Source organism: Taudactylus pleione, unplaced genomic scaffold (assembly GCF_031769625.1).
Source record: "Taudactylus pleione unplaced genomic scaffold, aTauple2 ptg001609l, whole genome shotgun sequence".
NCBI classification, from domain to species: domain Eukaryota; kingdom Metazoa; phylum Chordata; class Amphibia; order Anura; family Myobatrachidae; genus Taudactylus; species Taudactylus pleione.
In genome coordinates, this window is record NW_028286006.1 from 129780 (window position 1) to 156045 (window position 26266).

At 45.2% G+C, this 26266-nt stretch overlaps 1 protein-coding gene across 1 annotated transcript in view; it reads left to right on the plus strand.

Annotated features, from left to right (window-relative positions):
- LOC148442118 (rap guanine nucleotide exchange factor 6-like) overlaps positions 1 to 26266 on the plus strand; it is a 672269-nt gene that overhangs the window by 81352 nt on the left and 564651 nt on the right. The window contains 1 exon segment of the mRNA XM_088464211.1: positions 20849 to 21013. Coding sequence (XP_088320337.1) covers positions 20849 to 21013 — 165 coding nt within the window.

The following is a 26266-nucleotide window of genomic DNA, read 5'->3' on the forward strand; positions in this document are numbered from 1 at the left end:
ATCCAGGAGATACTGCAATCGTCCTCTGCGGATGCGAGAATCCAGGACCTGAGAGACCTCGAACTCCACACCTCTTTCAGTCTGGATGCGAGGGGGAACAGGAAGGAACTTGCAGATTTTGTTAAATAGTAGGGGTTTTAGGAGGGAGATATGGAAAGAGTTTGGAATTTTTAGATAAGCAGGCAGCTGAAGGCGATAAGCCACAGGGTTGATAATTTCTGTGATGGAAAAGGGTCCGATAAACTGGGGAGCAAACTTCATCGAAGGTACTCGGAGACGGATGTTCCGGGTGGACAACCAGACTTGGTCTCCAACTTGCATGCAAGGTACCTTCCTACTGTCACGACCAGGGTTTCTCGACATAGCGGTCGGCGGGTATTACCTGTGAGGTCGCTATGGCGGGGGCCTCTGGCAGTGGTGCTGGTGCCTGGCAGGGAGCATTGGTTGTGCATGATCCTTTGCGGGCATGTTGTCACTCTGGGCTTGTTTGGTCTGGCGGTGTTTCCGTCTGCTCCAGCATGGGCACTGCCATCTTGCCTCTAGCCATGTGATCTTATCGCCCTATCCTGGTGGGTCACATGTTCACTCTGGCCTGTCACAGCAGAGCACTGGGTATTTAAGAGAGTTGAGAGCTCTCTTTCATTGCCAGTGCAACGTGTTTCTCAACTGCTGCTGAGAGAGAGTTCCTGTGTTCACTTACTGCCTGTTGGACCTTTGCCTTAGTCTGCTTACCTGACCTGCTCAATACCCTGCTGGAATCCTCTGCCTCCTCCTATTGCCTCTCCCTTGCCTGATTACCAGTGTCAGCTGTTACCCTGCACCCTGCCTCCACTTGCTAATCCCCTGGACATTATCCATTTACTTCAGTCTTCAATTCACTACAGCCTGCAAATTCACTTCAACCTGCAATTCATTACAGCCTCACAAGACCCGGATTACTGGACTGCTCCTATCTGCCACTACCTGGACTTTTACTCATTGCTTCACCTCAGTTCCCTTTTGCACTTTAGTGCCATCCCTGGACTTTATTTTCTCCCATTGTTCATGTCTGCCAAACCACTTATTAAAAGTTCCACATTTTGATTTAAATCTGCTTCTGTGTTTGCTCCTATCACCACCCTGGGCCCACAACAAAACCAGAACATCACACCTACATCTCCTATCTGCCTGAAGTTTGTAACAGGAGGATGCCTTCTCCAAATCAGAACGTAGCTGAGCCCAATTAGATGCAAATCTCTGTACAGTATCCTCCACAGCTGGCACATCAAAGGCAGGCAGACTTCGAAACTCAGGAATATGAGGTTGAAGACAGTAGACGATTTGAAATGGGGTTTGATTTGTTGAGGAATGATACGAGGCATTATGTGCAAATTCTGCCCATGGTAGCAATTCAGAAAAATTGTCTTGGGGCAATGTCATGAAGATCCTTAGGAAGGTCTCAAGATCTTGATTGACCCTCTCTGTGGATCCATTGCTCTGAGGGTGATAGGCTGTGGAGAAGTTTAACTTTACTTGTAGAAGAGAACATAAGGCTCTCCAGAACTTTGGCCCTGATTCAGACCCACTCGCAAGCGGCTGTCCGCTCGCAAGTGGGTCGATGTTGTGCACTGCGCATGCGCACGACGGCAGGAGCTCCGTCGTGCGCATGCGCCAGACGCGACGAGCGAAGGACTTTCCTTCGCTCATTGTGTCTGATCAAAGGGGGCGTGCTGTCGATGTTGATTGACAGCACGCCCCCTTTGGTGGGCGTGCCGGGGGCGTGCCTCCCTGATGGAGGCGTTCCCAAGGGAACGCCTACCGTCAGAAGCCAGCCCACTGACATCACTAGTGATGTCAGTGGGAGTGATTTTGGCTCTGATAGAGCCAAAATCACTCCGGGCCTTGCGGTTGAAAACCTCAACCGCAGGCTCCGGCTCGCTGTGGCGATGGTCGCGATGGTCAAGACCATCGCGGCCATCTAACAGCACGCTCGTATAGGCTGCGGGTGGTGACCCACAGCTATACGAGCGTCCAGGAGGACGCTCCATAATTATGGAGGGCGGGCCTCATTCAGAGCGTGCGCTCTGCTCAGAGCGTACGGCTCTGAATGAGGGCCTTTGTCACAAATTGAGTGCCACGATCAGAAACTATTTCGGTAGGAAGTCCATGGAGGCAAAATATGTGCTGGATGAACAGATGAGCTAAGTCAGGAGCAGTAGGCAGTTTCTTTAGAGGTATATAATGAACCATCTTCAAAAATCGGTCTACCACAACCCAGATTGTGGTGTAACCCTGAGAGCTAGGTAAATCCATTACAAAGTCCATGGAGAGATGTGTCCATGGACGTGATGGAATAGGCAGGGGCAACAATTCACCAGCTGGGACTTGACGCGAAGACTTATGCTGAGCACATGAGGCACAAGAGGAAATAAACTCCAATACATCAGTTTTCATGGACGGCCACCAATGACTTCTCTTTAAAAGTTCCAGAGTCTTTTGAGTACCTGAGTGACCTGCAAAACTAGAGGAGTGAGCCAAGGTGAGGAGCTGCTTCCTTAACTCCGGGGCCACAAAAGTTTTCCCAGTAGGGGGCTGTATCTGTATGGTAGCTAACACTCTTGACTAAAGGACAGGGGCACTATGCAGGGTCTCTGAATTGTCGTTACAGAGGAGAGATCTAGACAGAGCATCTGCTTTCTGATTAAGAGCTCCAGATCGGAAGGTCAGGGTGAACTGAAAGCGAGCAAAGAAAATTGCCCATTGGGCCAGACAAGGGCTCACACACTGGATGTTTTTGTGGAAGAGGAGGTTCCGATGGTCAGTGAAGACAGTGAAGGGAAATTTAGCCCCTTCCAGTAGGTATCTCCACTCCTTCAGCGCCAACTTCACTGCCAAGAGTTCTTGTTCATCTATAGCATAGTTCCTTTCGGCAGGAGAGAACTTCTTGGAGAAAAACCCACAGGGATGAACTCGGTTGTCTTCATATCGCTGGGATAAGACTGCTCTTACTGCTTCTGATGAGACATCAACCTCTAACAAGAAAGGTCTATTCAGGTCTGGTTGTCTTAAGACTGGAGCTGAGATAAAGGCTTGGTTCAAAAGCTGGAAGGCTGTCTCTGCCTCGGGTGACCATAGGGCAGGATTAGCGCCTTTACGGGTCAGGGCCGTAATGGGAGCCATCAGTGACAAAAATCCCTTGATAAAGAGTCTATAATAGTTGGCGAATCCAAGTAATCTCTGGATGGCTTTCAAGGTTTGAGGATGGGACCAATCCAGGATTGCCTGCACTTTTTTGGGATCCATTTCTAGGCTGGAGCCAGAGATGACGTAACCAAGAATTGGCACACTGGGTACATTAAAGACACACTTTTCCAGTTTACAGTAGAGGTGGTTCTTCCTCAGATGAGACAGAACTTCCTTCACATGGTGATGATGTTCCTCTAGAGAAGACGAGAAAATCAATGTGTTGTCCAGATAGACGACTGACATAGATCCCGGAAAAATTTGTTAATGAAGCCCTGAAAGACAGCGGGGGCACTGCACAAGCCGAAATGCATCACAAGGTATTCAAAATGTCCATCCCTAGTATTAAAAGCGGTCTTCCACTCGTCACCTGAGCAAATACGAATGAGATTGTTGGCCCCTCTCAGATCTAACTTGGAGAATATGATGGACCCCTTGACCCTCTCAAATAACTCTGTGATTAGTGGAAGCAGATATCGATTTTTTACCCTTATATCATTCAGGTCTCGGTGGTCTATACAAGGTCTTAGGCCGCCATCCTTCTTGGCAACGAAAAAGAACCTAGCTCCAGCAGGAGAGGTGGAGGGGTGAATAAATCCTTTTTCCAAATTCTCCTGGATGCACTCAGACATTGCATAGAAAAAACCCAAGCGCTAATACCTATAGAATGTCAATTGAGTCTCTAGATATGTGATATACCTAATTGAAAGCCAGCCCTCTACAATAGGGAAACTGGAAGTTCCCAAAAACAGAAAAATATCAAATAAAAAAGGGTAGTAAGGCGCTAATCAAAAGTATGGTATGATAAAAAGGGCATTTAATAGTATAGGACACAAAGAGTAAAATACCAAGAAATATACACATATAAAATACATTAAAAAATAATGTGAAAATAAATATGGAAATAAAAATAAATCAAATAAATAAATGATAAATAGTAAATATGAAAGAAGTATATAGATACACAATATCAATAAATCAACATGCACCATACGAGTGAGGTGCTCCAATGCAGCCACATGTATTACAAATGGGACACAAAACAATGCTATTGATGGAAAAACATCCAAAGATGAAATAGAATATTTTTGGTATTAATTCAGATACTGACACCACTTGAAAAAAAGTTTGTATCCTTAGGGCAAAAATGTTCCTGCCAAAAATTGATATTTAAAGTCCAAAATATTCCCTGGATATAGGCTTTAATCTGCCATAGCTCATTAGTGTGTTGCAGTCTCAATTAGAGCTATACATTAATCCAGAAGGAATGCTGATGATTGTAGGGCTATGAAATTGCGGTTTGGGTTGCCGAACGGGAAGAAGTTAACCACATGCATGTATATAGTAAATGTCCCCCTCAGTTTTCAACCCTGCTGGTGTCCCTTCTATTAGTCAGAATGCTGTATGGCCATATGGTAAACCAGCAGTGGTAATTACCAGTGTAATGATCGGATGAACAGGGACCCACAGTCAGGAGAAGCAGTAACTGTCTGAGGAAACCGCTTATGGGCTTCTAGGTGAAGAAATGCGTTACAAGTGCCCGTTGTGGAGAGGCTGAGGTTGTACGGGCTGCTGCTTCCCCAAATGGTATCATTATCTGAATTTATACCAAAAATATTCTGTTTCATCTTTGGATGTTTTTCCATCAATAGCATTGTTTTGTGTCCCATTTATAATACATGTGGCTGCATTGGAGCACCTCACTCTTATGGTGCATGTCGATCTATTGATATTGTGTATCTATATACTTTTTTCATATTTACTATTTATCATTTATTTTTGTTATTTATTTGATTTATTTTTATTTCCATATTTATTTTCACATTATTTTTTGATGTATTTTATATGTGTATATTTCTTGGTATTTTACTCTTTGTGTCCTATACTATTAAATGCCCTTTTTATCATACCATACTTTTGATTAACACCTTACTACCCTTTTTTATTTGATACTCAGTCATTGCTTTGGTCTCTGGTAAGGACAGAGGATAGGTACGACCACGAGGTGGCATCTTATCAAGCAGCAGGTCAATAGGACAATCCCATTCTCTGTGAGGAGGTAAGACATTCGCTTGTTGTTCGGAGAAGACATCAGTGAACATTTGATACTCCTTAGGAATTGCTGGAGATATTAATGAAGCTGTTTTCCTTACAGGTCGTATCTTAGGAAGACAGGATTTCTGACAGTCTGTCCCCCATGAAAGAATTTGCATGGAACACCAGTCTATCCTAGGATTGTGCAGGCGTAGCCAGGGTAGTCCTAAAATAATGTCTTGGGACACCTCAGGTATCACTAAAAACTTCAAAGACTCAGAATGGAGTGCTCCAATACGGACTAGCAATGGTAGAGTTTCCTTGGTGACAACTCCATTAGCCAGAGGCCGACCATCCACGGCAGTCAAGGAAATCGCATGAGTGAGGGATGAACAAGAAATTTGTAGTTTGTCAACTAAGCTGGAGGGTATGAAATTTCCAGCTGCTCCAGAATCTAATAGAGCAGAAACAAAGGCAGGTTTAGGCTTCAGATCTATAGCTAAGGTTATTACAAAATCTTTATTATTTGAAGACGGACAGGAGGCCACCAGGTGTCCCGAATCTCCACAGTATAGACAGAGGATTTTTAACATCCTTCTCTGACATTCCACTTTGGAGAGATGGGTATGGTTCACCTGCATAGGCTCTTCATCCATAGGAGTAGGGGATGGATGGGTAGGTAAGGGATGGGTAGAGGAACTTTGCCTTTCAGACCTGTGCTTTTCAGCCTGATGTTCTCTGAAGCATAGGTCGATTTTATTACAGAGCGAAACCATGTCACTTAGATTGGTGGGAAGCTCACGGGTGACCAGATCATCTTTTAGTCGGTCCGAGAGTCCATGCCAACACTAATGAGGGCTTCCTCATTCCATTTGAGCTCTGATGCTAAAATCTGAAATTGCATGGCATACTGGCTGACAGAACAGATTCCTTGTCTCAGAGTCATAATACCAGATGAAGCTGATACAGTATGTCCGGGCTCATCAAAGATCCTCCTGAATGATGACACAAAGGCTGTATAGTTATCCAGCAGAGAATCTGAACACTCCCAGAGTGGGGAAGCCCAATCCAAGGATGAGATGGACAGCAGAGACACTATGTAAGCCACTTTAGTTTTTGCAGTGGGAAAGTTATCAGGCTGTAAGGTGAAATGTATATCGCACTGATTCAGAAACCCCTGGCAGAGTTTAGGGTTGCCGTCAAATTTGCTGGGCATAGGAAGGTGTAAGTGAGGAGATGTCCTGTTACCAGTATTTCCAGATGCAGGAGAGCGTAGGGACTGTTACCCCAGGGGAGGATAAACTTATTCCTGTCTTTTAGACATTTCCTGTAAAAACTGAGCCATTTGATGCTGCATGGTTTCCAGGTTTTCCAAACGGCCAGCAATGCACCAATATAAATCTACTCCAGACTCTTGTTCCATGGCCGGGTCCATGGGGCCAGTGCAAACTGAGGTTCTGGATTTGTTGTGGGCCCGGGGTGGTGATAGGAGCAGACACTGAAGCAGGTTTAAATGAAAAGGTGGAACTTTTAATGAGCGGTTTGATAGACATGAATATGACAAAAACTAAAGTCCAGATATTGCACTAAGTGCACTTGGGAGCTGTGGTGAAGTAATGTGAAAAAGTCCGGTTAGTGACAGGCAATGAACAATGTTCAGGAAGTGACTGGTTAATAGAGAATGTTTAGGTAGTGGCAGACAATGGGAACTGTCCAGGTAGTGACTGGTTAATAGGGAAATGTCCAGTTGATGACAGGCTGGAGAAATCAGGTGCAGTGGCTGAAATGAAGAATGCAGGCTGAGGAAGGATTATCCAGCAGAGTGTCAGTGGAGGCAAGGTGCAGGGTGAATAGCAGACTCAGGTACTAAGGCAAGGGGAAGGTAATGGAGGATGCAAGGTAGTCCAGTGGGGTTGGAGCAGACAAGCAGACAGGCAGTGTATCACAGGAAACAGAGCACAGGGAACTCTCTCAGCTATGCTGAGAAACACATTGCACTGGCAATGAAGTAGCATTCCCGCTAGGCTGTTTTAGTGGGTTTTGGTGCCCTGTCCTCCTTCTGGAGGGCAAAAAGCACCATGCCCTCCAGAAGGAGGGCAAAAAGCACCCTGCCCTCACAGCCTGCGGGTGCCGTCTTCACCCGCGGGTCGCAGTGTCCCGCGGGTGGAGAAATGTGCGGTGATCCGGTCACCGCCGGAGCATAGACGCCGGGTGCATGCGCCCGGCATCTATTCTCCCTGTCTGTAGCGCTTAGGGGCTGCACAGCATGTCCGTAAGTGCTGGGCACGCCCCTAAGAGTGACGAAGAGGGGATGTGTCTTATAGAAACGCCCCCTTTTCAATGACCATGCCCCCTTTTCGGGTGCACTCACAAAGGTGCCCTCTCTGACTCCGGCGCCCTGCCTGCCACCGGAGCTAGAGTGAACACTAATGAAGTGAGGCTCTGAACCTCCCTAAATACCAAGTTCTGTGCCGTGACTTGCCAGAGAGAGCATGTGACAAACCAGGATTGGGCAATTAGGTCACGTGACCGGAGGCAAGATGGCGGTGCCCATGCCGGAGCGGAACGGAAGCACCACCAGGCCTCACCAGCCCAAAGTGACAACATGCCCGCACAGAACCACGCACAGCCAACGCCCCTCGCCAAACACCAGCGCCACCACCAGATGCACCCCGCCATAGTGACCTCATAGGTAATACCCGTCGACCACCATGGCGAGAAACTCTGGTTGTGACACTTAGTAAATAGACCTAGACATATCGGACGGTCCGTACACACTGGGCGATCCGGTATCCGACCACCCAATATGCCTGCCCCTGCCGCATAGTGCTGCATGGGATCAACAGCAGCATTACCTGATTTGACAACATGCAAAAAAGATCAGGTAATGCGGCTGAAGACCCCACGGGAGTGCGCACTACACAATGTAATGGATACACACTGGATGATTTACACGGTTTGTCGCTCTGATGTGCCGGAATCGACCAAATCATTAATAAAATCATCTAGTGTGTAGGGGCCTTTAGGCTGCGTACACACTGTGGCAGTATTGCCAAAAATGGAGATAGTGAGCCATGGATTCTGTGTGGGACTGGAGGGAATCACCCACACAGGGTAGAAAAACTAAGTTTTGCCACACCTAGGGACTGCCTTGTGGACAGAGCCCAGGTGTGGGCTGATTTATGAGAAGGTAGACTAGTCAGGCTGCCAGTGGAGACAGTCTAATTTGGACTGTGGCAGCCACAGAGCTCAGTGAAGCCAAGCCATTGAGGGCCAGGAGGCCTGTCTGAAAGATTTTTGGTTCTCCCTGCCTCTTGCAGTTCCAGACTGTACATGTGATGTTGAAGCAGCTAAGTTGCAGGCCAAGGAAGCCAGTGTCCATAACTGCAGGAGGCAGGGAGGGACACAAGATAGACTTTTGGCCTGATTCACTACCTATCACAACTGCAATTATGCAAGCAATCAGCCGATTGTTGCATTCATCGCATGTGTATGAACCGCAGTGCACGGACGCAAACCCGCCACTGCAATCGAGACTACGCAGACCCATCACAGAGTGATTGACAGGAAGTGCTGTTTGTAGGAGGTGACAGGGGGTGGTCAGCGGAACACAGATGTGACAGTGCGCTCAAATGCTGTTGCATGGGCGTGGATAAATTATCCACTACGATGCCTTACGCAGCTTGAGTACTCATAGTGTGCAATGAAGTTAGCAATTTCTGAGTCTGACCTTGTGCAAGTGTGCGTAAAGCTCCGATTGTACTCGATGTTACCGATGGTTTTGCAGTTTTGCTAAACATTACGGATGTGTGTAAGGTAAAGTGGGCGTCCTTATATTGTGCTGCGACGGCATAGCGATCACAATGGATTAGCATACTATCGCAGTGAGACTGTGTGCGTAATCGCTATTGCATTCGCAGTTGAGATCGGTAGTGAATCAGGCCCTTTGTGTGAAGGCCAGTATCATTACCTGTGAGAGACAGGACTAAAGGACTGAGGGGCCTATTTATCATACCTTAAAATTCAATGGAGGTAATTAGGTTTAGAACTCGCATGGAGTTCTACCTAATTACAGGCAGAATTCATCATTCCTCCTCTCCATAACTATTCCGAAAAGCTGTCATTTTTGCGATGACAGCTTTTCGGGAAATAGATAGTTTTCCCTCTCTACACTAACTTACCGCAGCTGTAAGTAGTGCTGCACATGCGGTTACATTCGTAAACCCAGCGCATGCGCTGCACTACTTACAGCTGTGATAAATTTGTGTACCTCCCCCAAAACCCCCTCCCTCCCCCCCCCCCCCCCCCCCTTACCTGCCTGCGCAGCAGCCTCCGGCTCCTTCCTGCTGGTCTGACACGTGGTCTCCCAGCAGACCACAGTACAGTTTAGATTTTAAAAAAAGCTGTCTAAGTGGCTTCATAAATACTAAAATAACGTTATTTACGGAAAATGTCCTTAAAAATGTTATTTTAGTGTTGATGAATAGGCCCTTGAGACTGTGTTACATTTGCAGACTAGCTGCCCACTGTAGTCTGGGTTCAAGCAGTGAGGTAGTGCCCTGCATGGGGGCTAGGCTGTTAATTATTTTGTTTCTGATATGCTGACAGTAAAGCACCATTTATTTTAATTGTACCTGCAAAGCTGTGTATGGATCTTTTATTATACACCTACTCACTGCACCACTGACCTGTCTATGAAGCTAATTTCCCATGTGTTATCACCTATAGCTATATCTGTCCAATCTGTCTGGTGCTAAGGAGAATCTGATAATGTGTGGGAGCAAATGATAATAGAAATTTACTCCCAAACACTGAAAAGCGGACCAGATGTTCCTTCCCAACAGATTGGACAGATATATCTATAGGTGTGTAAACAGCCTTTAGACAATACCCAAAATTTGTATTAAAAAAGTGTAATACCATTAATGATAAACAATTACCACACACAGAATCACAAACATTTCTTATAAGACACAAGGTCTGCCTTTCCTAACATCATAATTGAGGAATGCAGCCCGTCCTAGCATAGTGAGAATTGTACTGCTGTTCATAACTGTTGGGGTTCTGCTTTCTTCACATTGTGTCTGCATTTATATTTTGCCTCATTTGGTAGAGCACTCATATGCCTCATATACACCCCATTAATTCCTGTCTGCACAATGCTTTCCTTTTATCTTGCCTTCTGTCCCAAATTGGAGATATAGAGCCTGATTCTGAGTAGCACGCACTGCCGATGTCAGATGCCGTAGAGAGATTGTGTCTTCTCTGCGCATGCATTTGTCACACAGCACATACATGTCTGCGGCATTAAGCCCCGCCCCTCACAATAAATTGCACAGATTTAAATAGGGGCGGAACCAAATGATGTTATTCTTGTAGAATTGCGCCAATAAGTCCTGCCCCCTACATGGGGACCCGCAATCGCCGCGGAAATTCTCCCCATTTTGCCCACATCACTAGGAAGGAATGCGAGTGAAATGCCTACTCTACTGGGGGGTGGGGGGGGGGTGTTACCTGAAAAATCGGGAGCCTCCCGTGACTTCCAGGAGAGTAGGCATGTATGCTGCACATTGCTGTTCCAGGCAGTGTTACCCAGATGCAGGGGCTGTGGGGCAGAGGCAGCACTTGCATGCCCCTAGTTATGGTCCTGTGGGAGATGCAGTGCCACTTAGAAATTGTTGAAAAGTACGCAGTGTGGTGCATACGCATGTGCAATGGCAATCGCTCCATCTGCGTGAAAATTGCTTTGGCGTCAGTCTCTGAATCAGACCCATAAAGACGCCCACTGCTGCCATTTTATCTGCGTGTGACAACACATACCTGCGGAAATATCGGTAACATCTAAGCACAATCGGTGGCCATCTTACTCTTGCGGAAGGTCTGACCTGCCGCAGCCTTAAGTGCTCTTCTGACACACACAGCTGCGTGTGCAATAGCAGTGGCTAATTTATGCATGAAGAGGGGATTGTGCTGCGCTCAGCATAGTAAATAGTGCTCTTTGTTGCTTGTATCCTTTATGTGTATCACCATATGTCTTTGAATGCATTTAGGAATTGAAAAAATACATATATAAATTAGGGGTGAGCGGGTTCGGATTTCTGAAATCCGAACCCCCCCGAGCCCCCCCGATCCGAGTCCGATCCGAATCAGGCTCGACTTTTCCCGCCTGACTCGGATCTGAAATCGAGGCAAAACGTCATCATCCCGCCTTCCGAGTCTCGCGGGTTTTGGATCCTATATAAGGTACCCGCGTCGGCGCCATTTTCTCACTCGGCTGTGGACAGTGAAGAGGGAGGGTGGGAGTTAGGGCTGTGTAGTGTAGTGTAGTGTAGTGCTGCTGTTGTCCACTACTTCAAAGTCCATAGGGGCTGGCTGTGTTGTGCTGTGCTGCTGTTGTTAATAGGGGCTGTGTCCACTACTTCAAAGTCCATAGGGGCTGGCTGGACTGTGTTGTGCAGTCAGTTCTCCATAGGGGCTGTGTCCACTCCAAAGTCCTGTGCAGTGTCCCAGTCCTAAAGGGGTGCTGTAGTGTTGTCCAGGGGATGCTCTGTCCATCAGGGGTGCTCCCCCCAAGTGCTAAAAAAATAATATATTTTCTGTGTTTGTGAATTGTGTGCGCAGTAGCCGCACGTGCATCAACAAAGTAGTGCCAAGCGTGCGCCTGTGTCATAAGTAAAGGGCCAGCTGGCTTGACCGTTAAGGGTGCTGTAACCCCCGAAAGTACACTCCAGTCCAAACCAAAAAAAAAATTATTTTCTGTGTTTGTGAATTGTGTGCGCAGTAGCCGCACGTGCATCAACAAAGTAGTGCCAAGCGTGCGCCTGTGTCATAAGTAAAGGGCCAGCTGGCTTGACCGTTAAGGGTGCTGTAACCCCCGAAAGTACACTCCAGTCCAAACCAAAAAAAAAAATTATTTTCTGTGTTTGTGAATTGTGTGCGCAGTAGCCGCACGTGCATCAACAAAGTAGTGCCAAGCGTGCGCCTGTGTCATAAGTAAAGGGCCGGCTGGCTTGACCGTTAAGGGTGCTGTAACCCCCGAAAGTACACTCCAGTCCAAACCAAAAAAAAAATTATTTTCTGTGTTTGTGAATTGTGTGCGCAGTAGCCGCATGTGCATCAACAAAGTAGTGCCAAGCGTGCGCCTGTGTCATAAGTAAAGGGCCGGCTGGCTTGACCGTTAAAGGGTGCTGTAACCCCCGAAAGTACACTCCAGTCCAAACCAAAAAAAAAATAATTTTCTGTATTTGTGAATTGTGTGCGCAGTAGCCGCACGTGCATCAACAAAGTAGTGCCAAGCGTGCGCCTGTGTCATAAGTAAAGGGCCAACTGGCTTGACCGTTAAGGGTGCTGTAACCCCCGAAAGTACACTCCAGTCCAAACCAAAAAAAAAATTATTTTCTGTGTTTGTGAATTGTGTGCGCAGTAGCCGCACGTGCATCAACAAAGTAGTGCCAAGCGTGCGCCTGTGTCATAAGTAAAGGGCCGGCTGGCTTGACCGTTAAGGGTGCTGTAACCCCCGAAAGTACACTCCAGTCCAAACCAAAAAAAAAATTATTTTCTGTGTTTGTGAATTGTGTGCGCAGTAGCCGCACGTGCATCAACAAAGTAGTGCCAAGCGTGCGCCTGTGTCATAAGTAAAGGGCCGGCTGGCTAGACCGTTAAAGGGTGCTGTAACCCCCGAAAGTACTCTCCAGTCCAAACCAAAAAAAAAATTATTTTCTGTGTTTGTGAATTGTGTGCGCAGTAGCCGCACGTGCATCAACAAAGTAGTGCCAAGCGTGCGCCTGTGTCATAAGTAAAGGGCCGGCAGGCTTGACCGTTAAAGGGTTCTGTAACCCCCAAAGTACACTCCAAACCAAAAAAATATATATTTTCTGTGTTTGTGACTTGTGTGCACTGTGGCTGCACGTGCATCAACAAAGGAGCAGCGCCAAGCGTGCGCCTGTGTCCCATAAGTAAAGAGCCGGCTGGCTCATTTCTTAAAGGGTGGTGTAACCCACAAAGTGCACTACTCTCCAGCAAAAATAAAATAATATTTTCTGTGTTTGTGTGCGCTTTAGCCGCACGTATATATATCAATATAACATAAATGGAGGACCAAACTTTCTCCGATAAAAATAAAATAGGGAAAGATCAAGAACCACTTCCTCCTAGTGCTGTTGCTGCTGCTGGGAGTTGTTCATCATCCCAGAGAGGAAGTAGGAACATCACTACTTTTACTAAACAATTGACCCTCCAACAGTCCCTAGCGATGAGGATGAAGTACGACAGCAGTCATCCTGAAGCAAAACGTATAACTGAGGCCTTGACTGCTATGTTGGTGTTAGACGTGCGTCCGGTATCCGACATTAGTGCAGTGGGATTTAGACAATTGATGGAGGTAGTGTGTCCTCGGTTCCAAATCCCGTCTAGATTCCACCTGCATCCTCAAAGCAGCAGCGACAAGCGTGCGTCTGTCTGTTAAAGGGTGGTGACACCCTCAAAGTGTGCTACACAAACAATTAAAATATTGTTCTTTTTTTTTCTGTCTTTGTGAATTGTGTGGGCTGTAGCCGCACCTGCATCCTTAAAGCAGCAGCGACAAGCGTGCGTCTGTCTGTTAAAGGGTGGTGCAACTCTCAAAGTGCTCCAAAAAATAAAAAACTATTTTTTTAATGTGTTTGTGACTTGTGTGCGATGTAGCCGCACTTGCATCCTCAAAGCAGCAGCGACAAGCGTGCGTCTGTCTGTTAAAGGGTGGTGACACCCTCAAAGTGTGCTACACAAACAATAAAAATATTCTTCTTCTTTTTTCTGTCTTTGTGAATTGTGTGGGCTGTAGCCGCACCTGCATCCTTAAAGCAGCAGCGACAAGCGTGCGTCTGTCTGTTAAAGGGTGGTGACACCCTCAAAGTGTGCTACACAAACAATTAAAATATTGTTCTTTTTTCTGTCTTTGTGAAATGTGTGGGCTGTAGCCGCACCTGCATCCTTAAAGCAGCAGCGACAAGCATGCGTCTGTCTGTTAAAGGGTGGTGACACCCTCAAAGTGTGCTACACAAACAATTAAAATATTGTTCTTTTTTTTTTGGTCTTTGTGAAATGTGTGGGCTGTAGCCGCACCTGCATCCTTAAAGCAGCAGCAACAAGCGTGCGTCTGTCTGTTAAAGGGTGGTGACACCCTCAAAGTGTGCTACACAAACAATAAAAATATTCTTCTTTTTTCTGTCTATGTGAATTGTGTGGGCTGTAGCCGCACCTGCATCCTTAAAGCAGCAGCGACAAGCGTGCGTCTGTCTGTTAAAGGGTGGTGACACCCTCAAAGTGTGCTACACAAACAATTAAAATATTGTTCTTTTTTTTCCGGTCTTTGTGAAATGTGTGGGCTGTAGCCGCACCTGCATCCTTAAAGCAGCAGCGACAAGCGTGCGTCTGTCTGTTAAAGGGTGGTGACACCCTCAAAGTGTGCTACACAAACAATTAAAATATTGTTCTTTTTTTTTTGGTCTTTGTGAAATGTGTGGGCTGTAGCCGCACCTGCATCCTTAAAGCAGCAGCGACAAGCGTGCGTCTGTCTGTTAAAGGGTGGTGACACCCTCAAAGTGTGCTACACAAACAATAAAAATATTCTTCTTCTTTTTTCTGTCTATGTGAATTGTGTGGGCTGTAGCCGCACCTGCATCCTTAAAGCAGCAGCGACAAGCGTGCGTCTGTCTGTTAAAGGGTGGTGACACCCTCAAAGTGTGCTACACAAACAATAAAAATATTCTTCTTCTTTTTTCTGTCTATGTGAATTGTGTGGGCTGTAGCCGCACCTGCATCCTTAAAGCAGCAGCGACAAGCGTGCGTCTGTCTGTTAAAGGGTGGTGACACCCTCAAAGTGTGCTACACAAACAATAAAAATATTCTTCTTCTTTTTTCTGTCTATGTGAATTGTGTGGGCTGTAGCCGCACCTGCATCCTTAAAGCAGCAGCGACAAGCGTGCGTCTGTCTGTTAAAGGGTGGTGACACCTGAAAGTGTTCTACACAAACAATTAAAATATTGTTCTTTTTTTTTCGGTCTTTGTGAAATGTGTGGGCTGTAGCCGCACCTGCATCCTTAAAGCAGCAGCGACAAGCGTGCGTCTGTCTGTTAAAGGGTGGTGTAACTCTCAAAGTGCTCCATAAAATAAAAAACTATTTTTTTAATGTGTTTGTGACTTGTGTGCGATGTAGCCGCACTTGCATCCTCAAAGCAGCAGCGACAAGCGTGCGTCTGTCTGTTAAAGGGTGGTGACACCCTCAAAGTGTGCTACACAAACAATAAAAATATTCTTCTTTTTTGTCTTTGTGAATTGTGTGGGCTGTAGCCGCACCTGCATCCTTAAAGCAGCAGCGACAAGCGTGCATCTGTCTGTTAAAGGGTGGTGACACCCTCAAAGTGTGCTACACAAACAATTAAAATATTGTTCTTTTTTTTTCGGTCTTTGTGAAATGTGTGGGCTGTAGCCGCACCTGCATCCTTAAAGCAGCAGCGACAAGCGTGCGTCTGTCTGTTAAAGGGTGGTGACACCCTCAAAGTGTGCTACACAAACAATAAAAATATTCTTCTTCTTTTTTCTGTCTTTGTGAATTGTGTGGGCTGTAGCCGCACTTGCATCCTCAAAGCAGCGCGACAAGCGTGCGTCTGTCTGTTAAAGGGTGGTGTAACCCTCAAAGTGTGCTCCACAAACAATAAAAATATTCTTTATTTTTTTCTGTCTTTGTGAATTGTGTGGGCTGTAGCCGCACTTGAATCCTCAAAGCAGCAGCGACAAGCGTGCGTCTGTCTGTTAAAGGATTACATCGGTGACAGCATCCAAGTAGGCATGTCAGACAGTCCGTACCTGTACTGGCTGGAAAAAGAAGCAATTTGGAGGTCCCTGTACAAACTGGCTCTATTTTACCTGAGTTGCCCCCCCTCCAGTGTGTACTCCGAAAGAGTGTTTAGTGCAGCTGGGAACCTTGTCAGCGAAAGGCGTAGGAGGTTGCTTCCACAAAATGTGGAGAAGATGATGTTCATAAAATGAATTATCAACTCTTCCAGGGAGACCAGCCTCCAGAACGTACAGAGGGACCTGTGGTTCCAGCAGGGACGAATTAATACTCTGTGAGGATGAGGATGTACACACTGAAGAGGGTGAGGAATCGGTGGATGAGGAGGATGAGGATGACATCTTGCCTCCGTAGAGCCAGTTTGTGCAGGGACAGATAAATTGCCAGCTTGTTTTGTGGGGGCCCAAACGAACCAATCATTTCAGCCACAGTTGTGTGGCAGACCCTGGCGCTGAAATGATTGGTTTGTTAAAGTGTGCATGTCCTGTTTATACAACATAAGGGTGGGTGGGAGGGCCCAAGGACAATTCCATCTTGCACCTCTTTTTTTTCTTTGCATTATGTACAGTTTGGGGCCTAGTTTTTCAATGCCATCCTGTCTGCCACTGCAGTTTCACGCCTAGATGGGTCACGTGTTTGTGCCGCCCACTCGTGTCGCTTAGCATAGTCATCCAGCTACCTCGGTGCAACCTTTTGGACATAAAAACACTATTGTGAGGTTTGAGGTATTCAGAATAGACTGGAAATGAGTGGAAATTAAGGTTATTGAGGTTAATAATAGCATAGGAGCAGAAAAACCTACAAATTCTGTGATTTTAGCTGTTTTTATGCTTTTTTTCAAAAAAATACAGATCCAAAACACAAAACCCAGAACCCAAAACACGGAAGGGTGGTTTTGGCAAAACCAATCCAGATCCAAAACACGAAGAAAGATCCAGATCCAAAACCAAAACACAAAACACGAAAAGTGGCCGATGCACACCCCTAATATAAATAGACTGTAATGTGTTTATAAAAGATACTTTACTTGCTGGTGCTAAAAATGAATACATACAGTATTGTCATTAATCAGAAAATAGTTTGTTTCTGTTACCTTAGGTACAGATCAGAACATTAGGAGTAAATCAATACCAATATGCGATAGACAATGTGCAGAGTGCATGGTGTTCAAATTCCCTGCAAAGTAACAAATATCACTGCACAACAATGAAAATGTTTCTTCTAATTTATGTCAGCATGCAAAGAATGAATATGACATTTAAAACTCTCACTTAGCTCTGAGTCCCGAGATATAGCCCATTTATGACGATGTAGGGGAATTCCTAGTGAAGTGGGCAGAATGGAGAGAATCTTACCAGCAATCTGCGTTCCGCGCAGAGGGGGCGGGGCCTAATGACCCAATTAAATGAATCAGTTATTTGTCCCCTCCCCTATTCAAATATATGCGATTCACGGGTTTACCCACACAAGATAACTGTGGTGCACTGAGTGACAAGCATGGTGAGCGATTCCACCAAGACATTTCAGCAATGGAACAAAGATATCAGGGTAGGTGACTCACTACTGTTGGACAGTGACAAGAGATGCCCCAGAAGAGGAGTACAAGCGACAAGCAAAGAGAAAGCACCCCCATGAATAGGCCACTATATTAGATAGTACTTTTGTATGCTGTATGTTTCGTTTTGTGTTCTTAATTGTGATTGATTGAATTAAAACTGATATTTTCTTGATAGAAAATAAATAGATTATTTTAAAATAGCTTTTCACTATGACTATATTACTAATGTACATACAGTATAGTGCAAGTAGTGTAGCTCAAAAAATAGAGCTAGTAAAAACATTCTGAAATCATTTTAGTTTTTCTTGACCTCAAATTAGTAATGTATGACTATTTTTAGAAAGGAAACAAATTAAAAGTATTAATTTGTTGTACAGTGTAATTGGTGTCCAGGTATTAGCCATTGTTGGATAGTGTATGCCTAATCCAAGTACTAATTGATGAGTATTAGGAATAAATGTCAGTTATTCAGTAGAGTGGCTATTGCGTCCCGCTTCCACTCATGAAAGTTAATAGATGCAGAATAATTTGCACAGTGGGTCTCCAGTGTCGATGTTGCCTGGGTATAACTTCTAAGGGTAGGCAGTACGGTGGCCCGGAGAAATTAAGGGGTGCTCTGGACTGGGCTATCCTCTATGTGGTAACGAACAACAGTGTTGAACCTGTCTCCAGGTTCTCGCTGTGAGCATGTTTCCAGAGTGGTATGCCGCTGTCTGGGGAGAGGGTGTCACGGTAGTGGTTCCCCCGAATCACCTGCCGCATACCCCCTCCACTACAGTGAACTTACCTTGGATGTTCTCGATGGCTGCCTGATCCTTCCCTTCGCTGGCTTGTTTGTCCAGGTCTCCTCTTCTCCTGCAGCGACAGGTTATGGTCCTTCCGTCTCGTGGTAGCGGCTTTTCAGCAAGCTATGTTGGTAATAGGAGTGTTCAGATCCCCAACTCGATTCGTCGTGGTGGCCTTTCTCTGGGAGTAATGCTGCTAATTTATGCATGCCCATGTAACGGCATCTGCCCTTTTGAAATCGGGCAGGGTGCGGCAACCTGATAAAACAGCCTGGCGGGGACGCTATGAGTCCTTGAGACATACAAGTACCATCTAAAACATAACATTTAAGTGGTAATGGGTTGCTATAGATGAAGGTGTCATCCAGATCCGTTGGTTATCCAGTGGTTATTTATCAAGTGTAGGTAATTTTGTGATGTAACCTATTGAATTTAAGTTGTTTGGATACAAAAGGTAAATTAAAACAGGTGCTCCAATTAAGGTTATTTATTATGAAAAGGTTAAAAAGTGTAAGTAAATGATTATAAACAACTATATGTATATAAATAAGTACAAGTATTAATGAATATAAGTAACCCACTAAATATATTGTCAAGTTCCAAAAATGTTGTATTTTCATAGCTTGATATATTTAGGCCCCCATACAGTACTATTGTGTGGGGATGGCGGGCCAAATAAGTACTGAAAGCTAAGCAGGAAACATCCGTGATATCTCCTCCATTACCTTTGTAATTAATGACCACATTACTTAATTTCTTCAAAAGTAAGAGAAATTAAGGCATAATGAGCCCCTTGGTGACATCAACTTTCAGTTTCAGAAAAGGTACTGTAGGCAAAACTGTAATTACACACTTTGATTATGAAATAAATGATTGTTGTACTATTTCTGCTGGAGTAATTGGTTTTATTAGGAATACATAGTTTTTGGTTTCGCATGGAAAATGACAAATAAAATTGTATATCAAGAGGGATGGTCGGTTATAACAATGTAGTGCAAGGAAACCATAGATGAGATGGTATCTGGTCCTATCTAAATGTCAGAAAATATACTGCATGTCCGCTAATTTTTGGTGGGGAAATTGTGTAGATATTGCTACATTTATACCTACAGTATATGGTGGAACTGTCCGCACAGATTGAGTTCCTGGGGTAAAATATTAGATTTGATAAAGCAAAATTTGCTTACTGTCTTATCCGTTGGTGATTCTCCTGTATAATTTAATAAAATAAAGTAGAAATGCTGCAAAGTGGGAAATGGATTGGAAAATGTGAACATGAATACTGTTATGGCCGGAATACGTATGGTATGTTGCATCAATGGAGTATATTGCAAACTTGCTCAATGAGAAGGTTTCCAGAATATTTGGGAGCCCTGGTACACCTGTCATAGCTCCCCAAATCCTGGGATCAGTTAAGAATTATTTATTTTAATGATAAGTTATTTGCTGTGACATACCTCACCCACCCCGACCTACTGTACATTTTCAATTTCTCCCCAAATCTATAAACAACTATTATAACTTTATGAGGGCTAATTGAAATTGGCCCTATAACACTTTACTATGTTCATTTGCTGGTCCTCAGGAACGCCTCAATTTACATTTTTTATTTCATTTCTCATGCCAAATCTGTATCTACCTTATTTGTTATTGTAACTTCTACTCAGATGTTAAATGTTATATTTATATCTAGTAGGATTCCTGTTATAAAACAAAATAAAAAATAGATTTACTGTTTGCAGATTCAGTTTAACAGTAACCCAAATATTGCTGCAAGGTTGCTTTCTTAATAAATTACAGCTCTTCTGCCGCACAAGCAAATACGTTTTAGCAAATATGGGGTACAATAATGAATTTTTCTGCTGGCTCCTTCCCCCTGCCTAGTTACCCGACTGTCGGTGACACCATATCTCCTGCATGTTTATTCTAAGAAATGACACATGCAAACAAGATAGCAAATACTCAGACACTTCTGTACCAGCAGAAATATGGCACCGCCTGTGGTCCCTGTACCCATCTTTACTGCCTTTTTGTCAGCAGAATATGCACTTTTATTCAAGATAAACAGGGTGAAAGATCATGAAACGTCATAAATCCTTGGGCCTTCACTCATGTCCTCACAGAACAACAATCATGTCTCATAACTGCTGTTTCATATGTTAGTAACAAAATTACTTTCTAAATATATATCTACTTTTTATTTTTGAAGGTACAGTTGAATCTGATATTTGTAAAATGACATCGATACCTGCTTTATCTGCTGTCTTACCCTCATTTTCCTTAATATCTGTAGTAGCAGAGGAGGGGCAGACATAACACAGAAATAGGTTTTCCTCTAATACATAGTTTGTTTAGCAAATTCATAGGGACGTGTGCTTCATTATAAATATTACATGTTATGTATTTTTATTTTAGGGAACATCTGAAAGACTTATCATGCACTTGATTGAAGAGCACTCCATTGTTGACCCAACGTATATAGAAGATTTCCTTCTAACTTACAGGACATTCCTTTCAGGCCCATTGGAAGTTGGAGACAAACTTTTGGAGTGGTTTCAGTTAGATACTCTTCGGGACAAGGTTATTATTTTTTACAGACTTTACATTTTCAGTTGCCTGGATAATATTTATAATTATTTACTCCTTATTTCTTTAGGGTTAGACAGAGTAAACAGGGACACTTTGGAGAAAATTGACAAAGCAGCAGGTTCTAAACCTGTTTGGTGGCGGTTTGGCAGCGGTTTAGCTAACTGCAGATTTACCAAGGTCAAAACCGCTTCAAAACACATTTTAGAATAGAATAGAACAGGGCTAGTGCTAAAATTACTAGCCAGCATTTTTGTTGTCATTTAGAAACCGCCTTTAAAGTGTATACCCAGCATTAGTAACCAGTCAGATAGGACAGATATGTGACAGATAATGTATAGTGTATGCCCAGCATTAGTAACCAGCCAGATAGGACAGATATGTGACAGATAATGTATAGTGTACGCCCAGCATTAGTAACCAGCCAGATAGGACAGATATGTGACAGATAATGTATAGTGTATGCCCAGCATTAGTAACCAGCCAGATAGGACAGATATGTGACAGATAATATATAGTGTATGCTAGGAATGAGCGGGTTCGGTTCCCTGAGAACCGAACCCACCCGAACTTCGGTGATCCGGGGCGATCCGAGCCCAAGCTCGGATCTCCCTGTCTGCCCCGGATCCCTCTCCCGAGGCAAAACCTCGAGATCTGCTGTCGGATCTCGAGGTTTTGCCTCGAGCGGCCATTTAAAAAAAAATGCCTTTGCCTTTAATGGGCAAACTGCTGATTGGCTGACAGAGCCGTCTGTCATGGCTCTCAGCCAATCAGCATTATGGTGCTCATTTGCATGTAGCACGGACTCGTGAGATCCGTGCTACATGCATCTGTGTGATTGACAGCGACACAGAGCACAGATGGGTCAGTGAGACCCGTCTGTGCTGCTGTGTATTTCAATGACACAGATGCACGCACGGACCGGGAGATCCGTGCTACTTGCATCTGTGTCATTGACACAGAGCACTGACGGGTCCGTGAGACCCGTCTGTGCTGCTGTGGTAAAAAAATAAATAAACCTGTGTAAAAAAAGAAAAAAATGGCGTGCCCCCCCCAAAAAAGAGCAACCAGCCCCGGGCATTAGTGACCCAGTGCTGGGTGTGCTTAAATACAGGGGACAAATGACGTAGGGGTCCCCTGTACTTAAGCACAACCAGCACTGGGCTAGTCAGAACCAGCGCTGGTTGCCAAAATATGGGGGACAAACGACGTAGGGGTCCCCCGTATTCTGCGCAACCAGCTCTGGGCTCTGATCCGGTCCTGGTTCTGGAAATACAGGGGGAAAAATTAGTAGGGCTCCCCTGTATGTTCCAGAACCAGCACTGGACTTTTTCTAGCGGGGGGCTGATGCCACTTGTCGGGTAAAGTGTCCATAGGGGACCTGTGAAAAAAAACATACTCACCATCTCCTATGCGAGGTTCTGTCCTCTTCGTTCCAAAGTAGGCATCCCCGGACTTGGCAAAAAAAAAAAAAGTAAACCCGATCCACGAGCTTAGTACCGTTCTATAGAACGGTACTTCCCGAATGAGAGCTTAGCGGCGGGGTATCACCATGGAAACCCAACTGCTAATGCTAAGCGTTCATTGGCTGAGAGAGGCCATCTCCCGTCTCTCTCAGCCAATGAACGGCTCCCTCCATTGTAGTCAATGGTGGGAGCCGCAAGGTTATTAAAGTTTACCCTGCGGTTCCCACCCTTGACTACAATGGAGGGAGCCGTTCATTGGCTGAGAGACGGGAGATGACCTCTCTCAGCCAATGAACGCTTAGCAGCGGGGTTTCCATGGTGATACCCCACCGCTAAGCTCTCATTCGGGAAGTACTGTTCTATAGAACGGTACTAAGTTCGTGGATCGCGTTTTCGTTTTTTTTTTGCCAAGTCCAGGGATGCCTACTTTGGAACGAAGAGGACAGAACCTCGCATAGGAGATGGTGAGTATGTTTTTTTTCACAGATCCCCTAGGGATACTTTACCGGACAAGTGGACCGATGCTACAGGTTACATAGGTGAGTATGTGTACATGTGTGTGTGTGTGTGTGTATGTATGCTTAATAAACTTATACTGTCACGGTGTGTGTGTCCTGTGTTTTTTTAAACATTTATTTTACAGGTGAACTTCAGGTACTAGTGGGCCCTTAATTCCCTGCATGCTGGTACTTGTGGTTCTCCAAGTACCAGCATGCGGGGCAGGCTAGCTGGGACTTGCAGTTCTACTTGTAAAGACAATGTTTGATATTCTTTATTTACACCACACCACACAATCAACCCGCCACCCACCGCTACCAGGGGTGGCGGGGATAGCCCCGGGCTATCAGCCTGGGCCTGGGGTGCCCTGGAGAGGGTGACCCCTTTATTGGGGGGATCCCCAGCTCTCCAGGGATCCCCGGCCTGGGCTGACTAGCGGTCAGGGCTGATGCTGAGGCTGGGGGGCCCGGTGAAAGGGCTCCCCTGGCTGTGGCATCAGCCCCCCACTAGAAAAAGTCCAGTGCTGGTTCTGGAACATACAGGGGAACCCTACTAATTTTTTTCCCCTGTATTTCCAGAACCAGGACCGGATCAGAGCCCAGAGCTGGTTGCGCAGAATACGGGGGACCCCTACGTCGTTTGTCCCCCGTATTTTGGCAACCAGCGCTGGTTCTGACTAGCCCGGTGCTGGTTGTGCTTAAGTACAGGGGACCCCTACGTTGTTTGTCCCCTGTATTTAAGCACACCCAGCACTGGGTTACTAATGCCCGTGGCTGGTTGCTCTTTTTTGTGGGGGTGCACGCCATTTTTTTCTTTTTGTACACAGGTTTTTTTTTTTTTTTTACCACAGCAGCACAGACGGGTCTCACGGACCTGTCATTACTCTGTGCCAATCACACAGATGCATGTAGCATGGATCTCCCGGGTTTGTGCTACATGCAAATGGGCACCATAACGCTGATTGGCTTCCTGTCTGCCACTGCAGTGCCACTCCTAGATGGGCCATGTGTTTGTGCCGCCCACTTGTGTCGCTTAGCATAGTCATCCAGCTACCTCGGTGCAACCTTTTAGCCTAAAAACAATATTGTGAGGTGTGCGGTGTTCAGAATAGAGTGGAAATGAGTGGAAATTAATGTTATTGGGGTTATTAATAGCGTAGGAACAAAAAAAGGCCCATTTTATGTGATTTTAGCGTTTTTTTTTATTTTTTAAGAAAAAATCCAGATCCAAAACACAAAACCCAGAACCCAAAACACGGAAGGGTGGTTTTGGCAAAACCAATCCAGATCCAAAACACGAAGAAAGATCCAGATCCAAAACACAAAACACGAAAAGTGGCTGGTGCACACCCCTACTTTAAACAGTCAGGGTTTAGAACCCACCACTTATAAAAATGCAGTTTGGCTTAACACAAAGGGCAAAATACATGCATCCTGAAAAATATAGGGCCTGATTCAGAGCCGTTCGCTATTTGTGGTCGTTCGTTCAAAAACAAGGGGTGGCTATTCAAATGATCCGTTCGCAAATTGCAGTCTGTTCCCACCTCTAAGTCTGAACGAGCGAGCAAAACATACGCTCGTTTATTTGATAAAAACGCCCCCTGGCCGCACGTACCATACGTCATGTCCGCTATTTATTAGATTAATCGAGTACATCGTACAGCGTATGAACTGCTCGCTATTCTTGTGGTTGGTGTTTTCAACTGCTATTTTGCGAGCAGTTCTGAGTTAAAAAAAAACCAAGTGACGTGGTCAATGACGCTGCTGTATTAATTATGCACTCCCTTAAAACGCCCGTTTTGACCTTTAAGCACGCCTGCGTTCGGATCTCCACTCCCCGTTTTCAAGCACCTTCCCCTGTTACCACCCACATACGCCTCATTCTGTCACTCAAAATAGCAGGCCCTCGCTATATTGCGTACCAACGATTTTCGGCCGCACTGACTGGTTCGCGCATGCGTACTAAAAACCGTACGCATGCGCAGATGTGCAAACATCGCTCGGAACGAGCGTACTGCCGCTAGCGAGTGGCTCTGAATGAGGGCCATAGTACATAGGTGTGCCTTCAGCAAAGATACACGTCATTATTATTCACACGTAAACTTACATCATGCTTAAGGATATGCAAAAGATTTATGCTTCCAACAAAGAACATCTAAAAATACTAGTGTAACACCCCTATTCTCAACTCATCAAAGGGTGTTGCATTTATGTACAGTGTGTATGTGTGTCCTCACTTACTTCCTTCTTCGCAGTGATGCAGTGCCTCCACCCAAATCTTCTTCTCTTGTCATGATTGGATGTGGGCAGAGGAATCTTCCACCAGGGGCTGACTTGGGAGACCCATTGTATTCACACAGATTTATTGCAGGGCAGGTAATAGTGGGTGAAAAGGGATAAGGGAACAAAAAGAACGCAGGGGGTGGGGCTAGGCCCCACCCCCTGATGTGACCCACAAAACCCTGCCCACACCTCTTATTGGTTTGCTGCCTCTTGAGTAATAGAGCAGGGATAATCACCTGTGGGCAAAACAGTCAATGCTTCCCAGTCGATGGTTTCATACCATCGAAGTTAAACACCAATGGCCATTACCTAATCACTCTCCAGCCCTTTGGGTTCCTGGGAGAAAAGACCTGGCTCCCCATTAGTTAATCTTTTTGTAGTCTGCTATTTGTGCAGGTATTTTTGGTTAGCTACTGCTGCTCAGCTAGATCTCTCCTAATTGGCAGACAGGGGATTATACTTGTAACACATCTCCAAGTGGCATGCTTCATGTCAGCATGTTTATACAGTACTTTACTTGCATGTGGATGTCACTGATATGTGTCTCCAGATGCAAGGATCTACAAATGCACTTCCAAGCAACACTAGGGGTGGGATGCATCAAGCATCACATTTTGGATACGATGCATCCTGCCAATGATCACATGCATACCGGCATTTAGTAATGCTGTATGCATGATCATTTAAGCAAAGGAAAGCTCTACCAATAAGAGCTGTCCTTTGTGGTGTTGGAATTTCCAGGTTTATGACCCAGGAGTACTTCTGGATCCCTCTATGGGAAAACTCAGAAAAGAAGCACATAGGCTTCTAATAGGCAACACCACCTAAAGATGGCGGTGTTTATCGGGACTAAGCTCCGGAAATTTTTGCTTTCCGGTGCTTGGTGCATACGGGAAACGTGGTTAAACCTCCAAAAACTGCATTTTTTGAGGTTTGACTTCATTTTTCAGCATAGTGCATCCCATTCCAAATGAGGACTGCAACATATGTGCCTGCTTTAT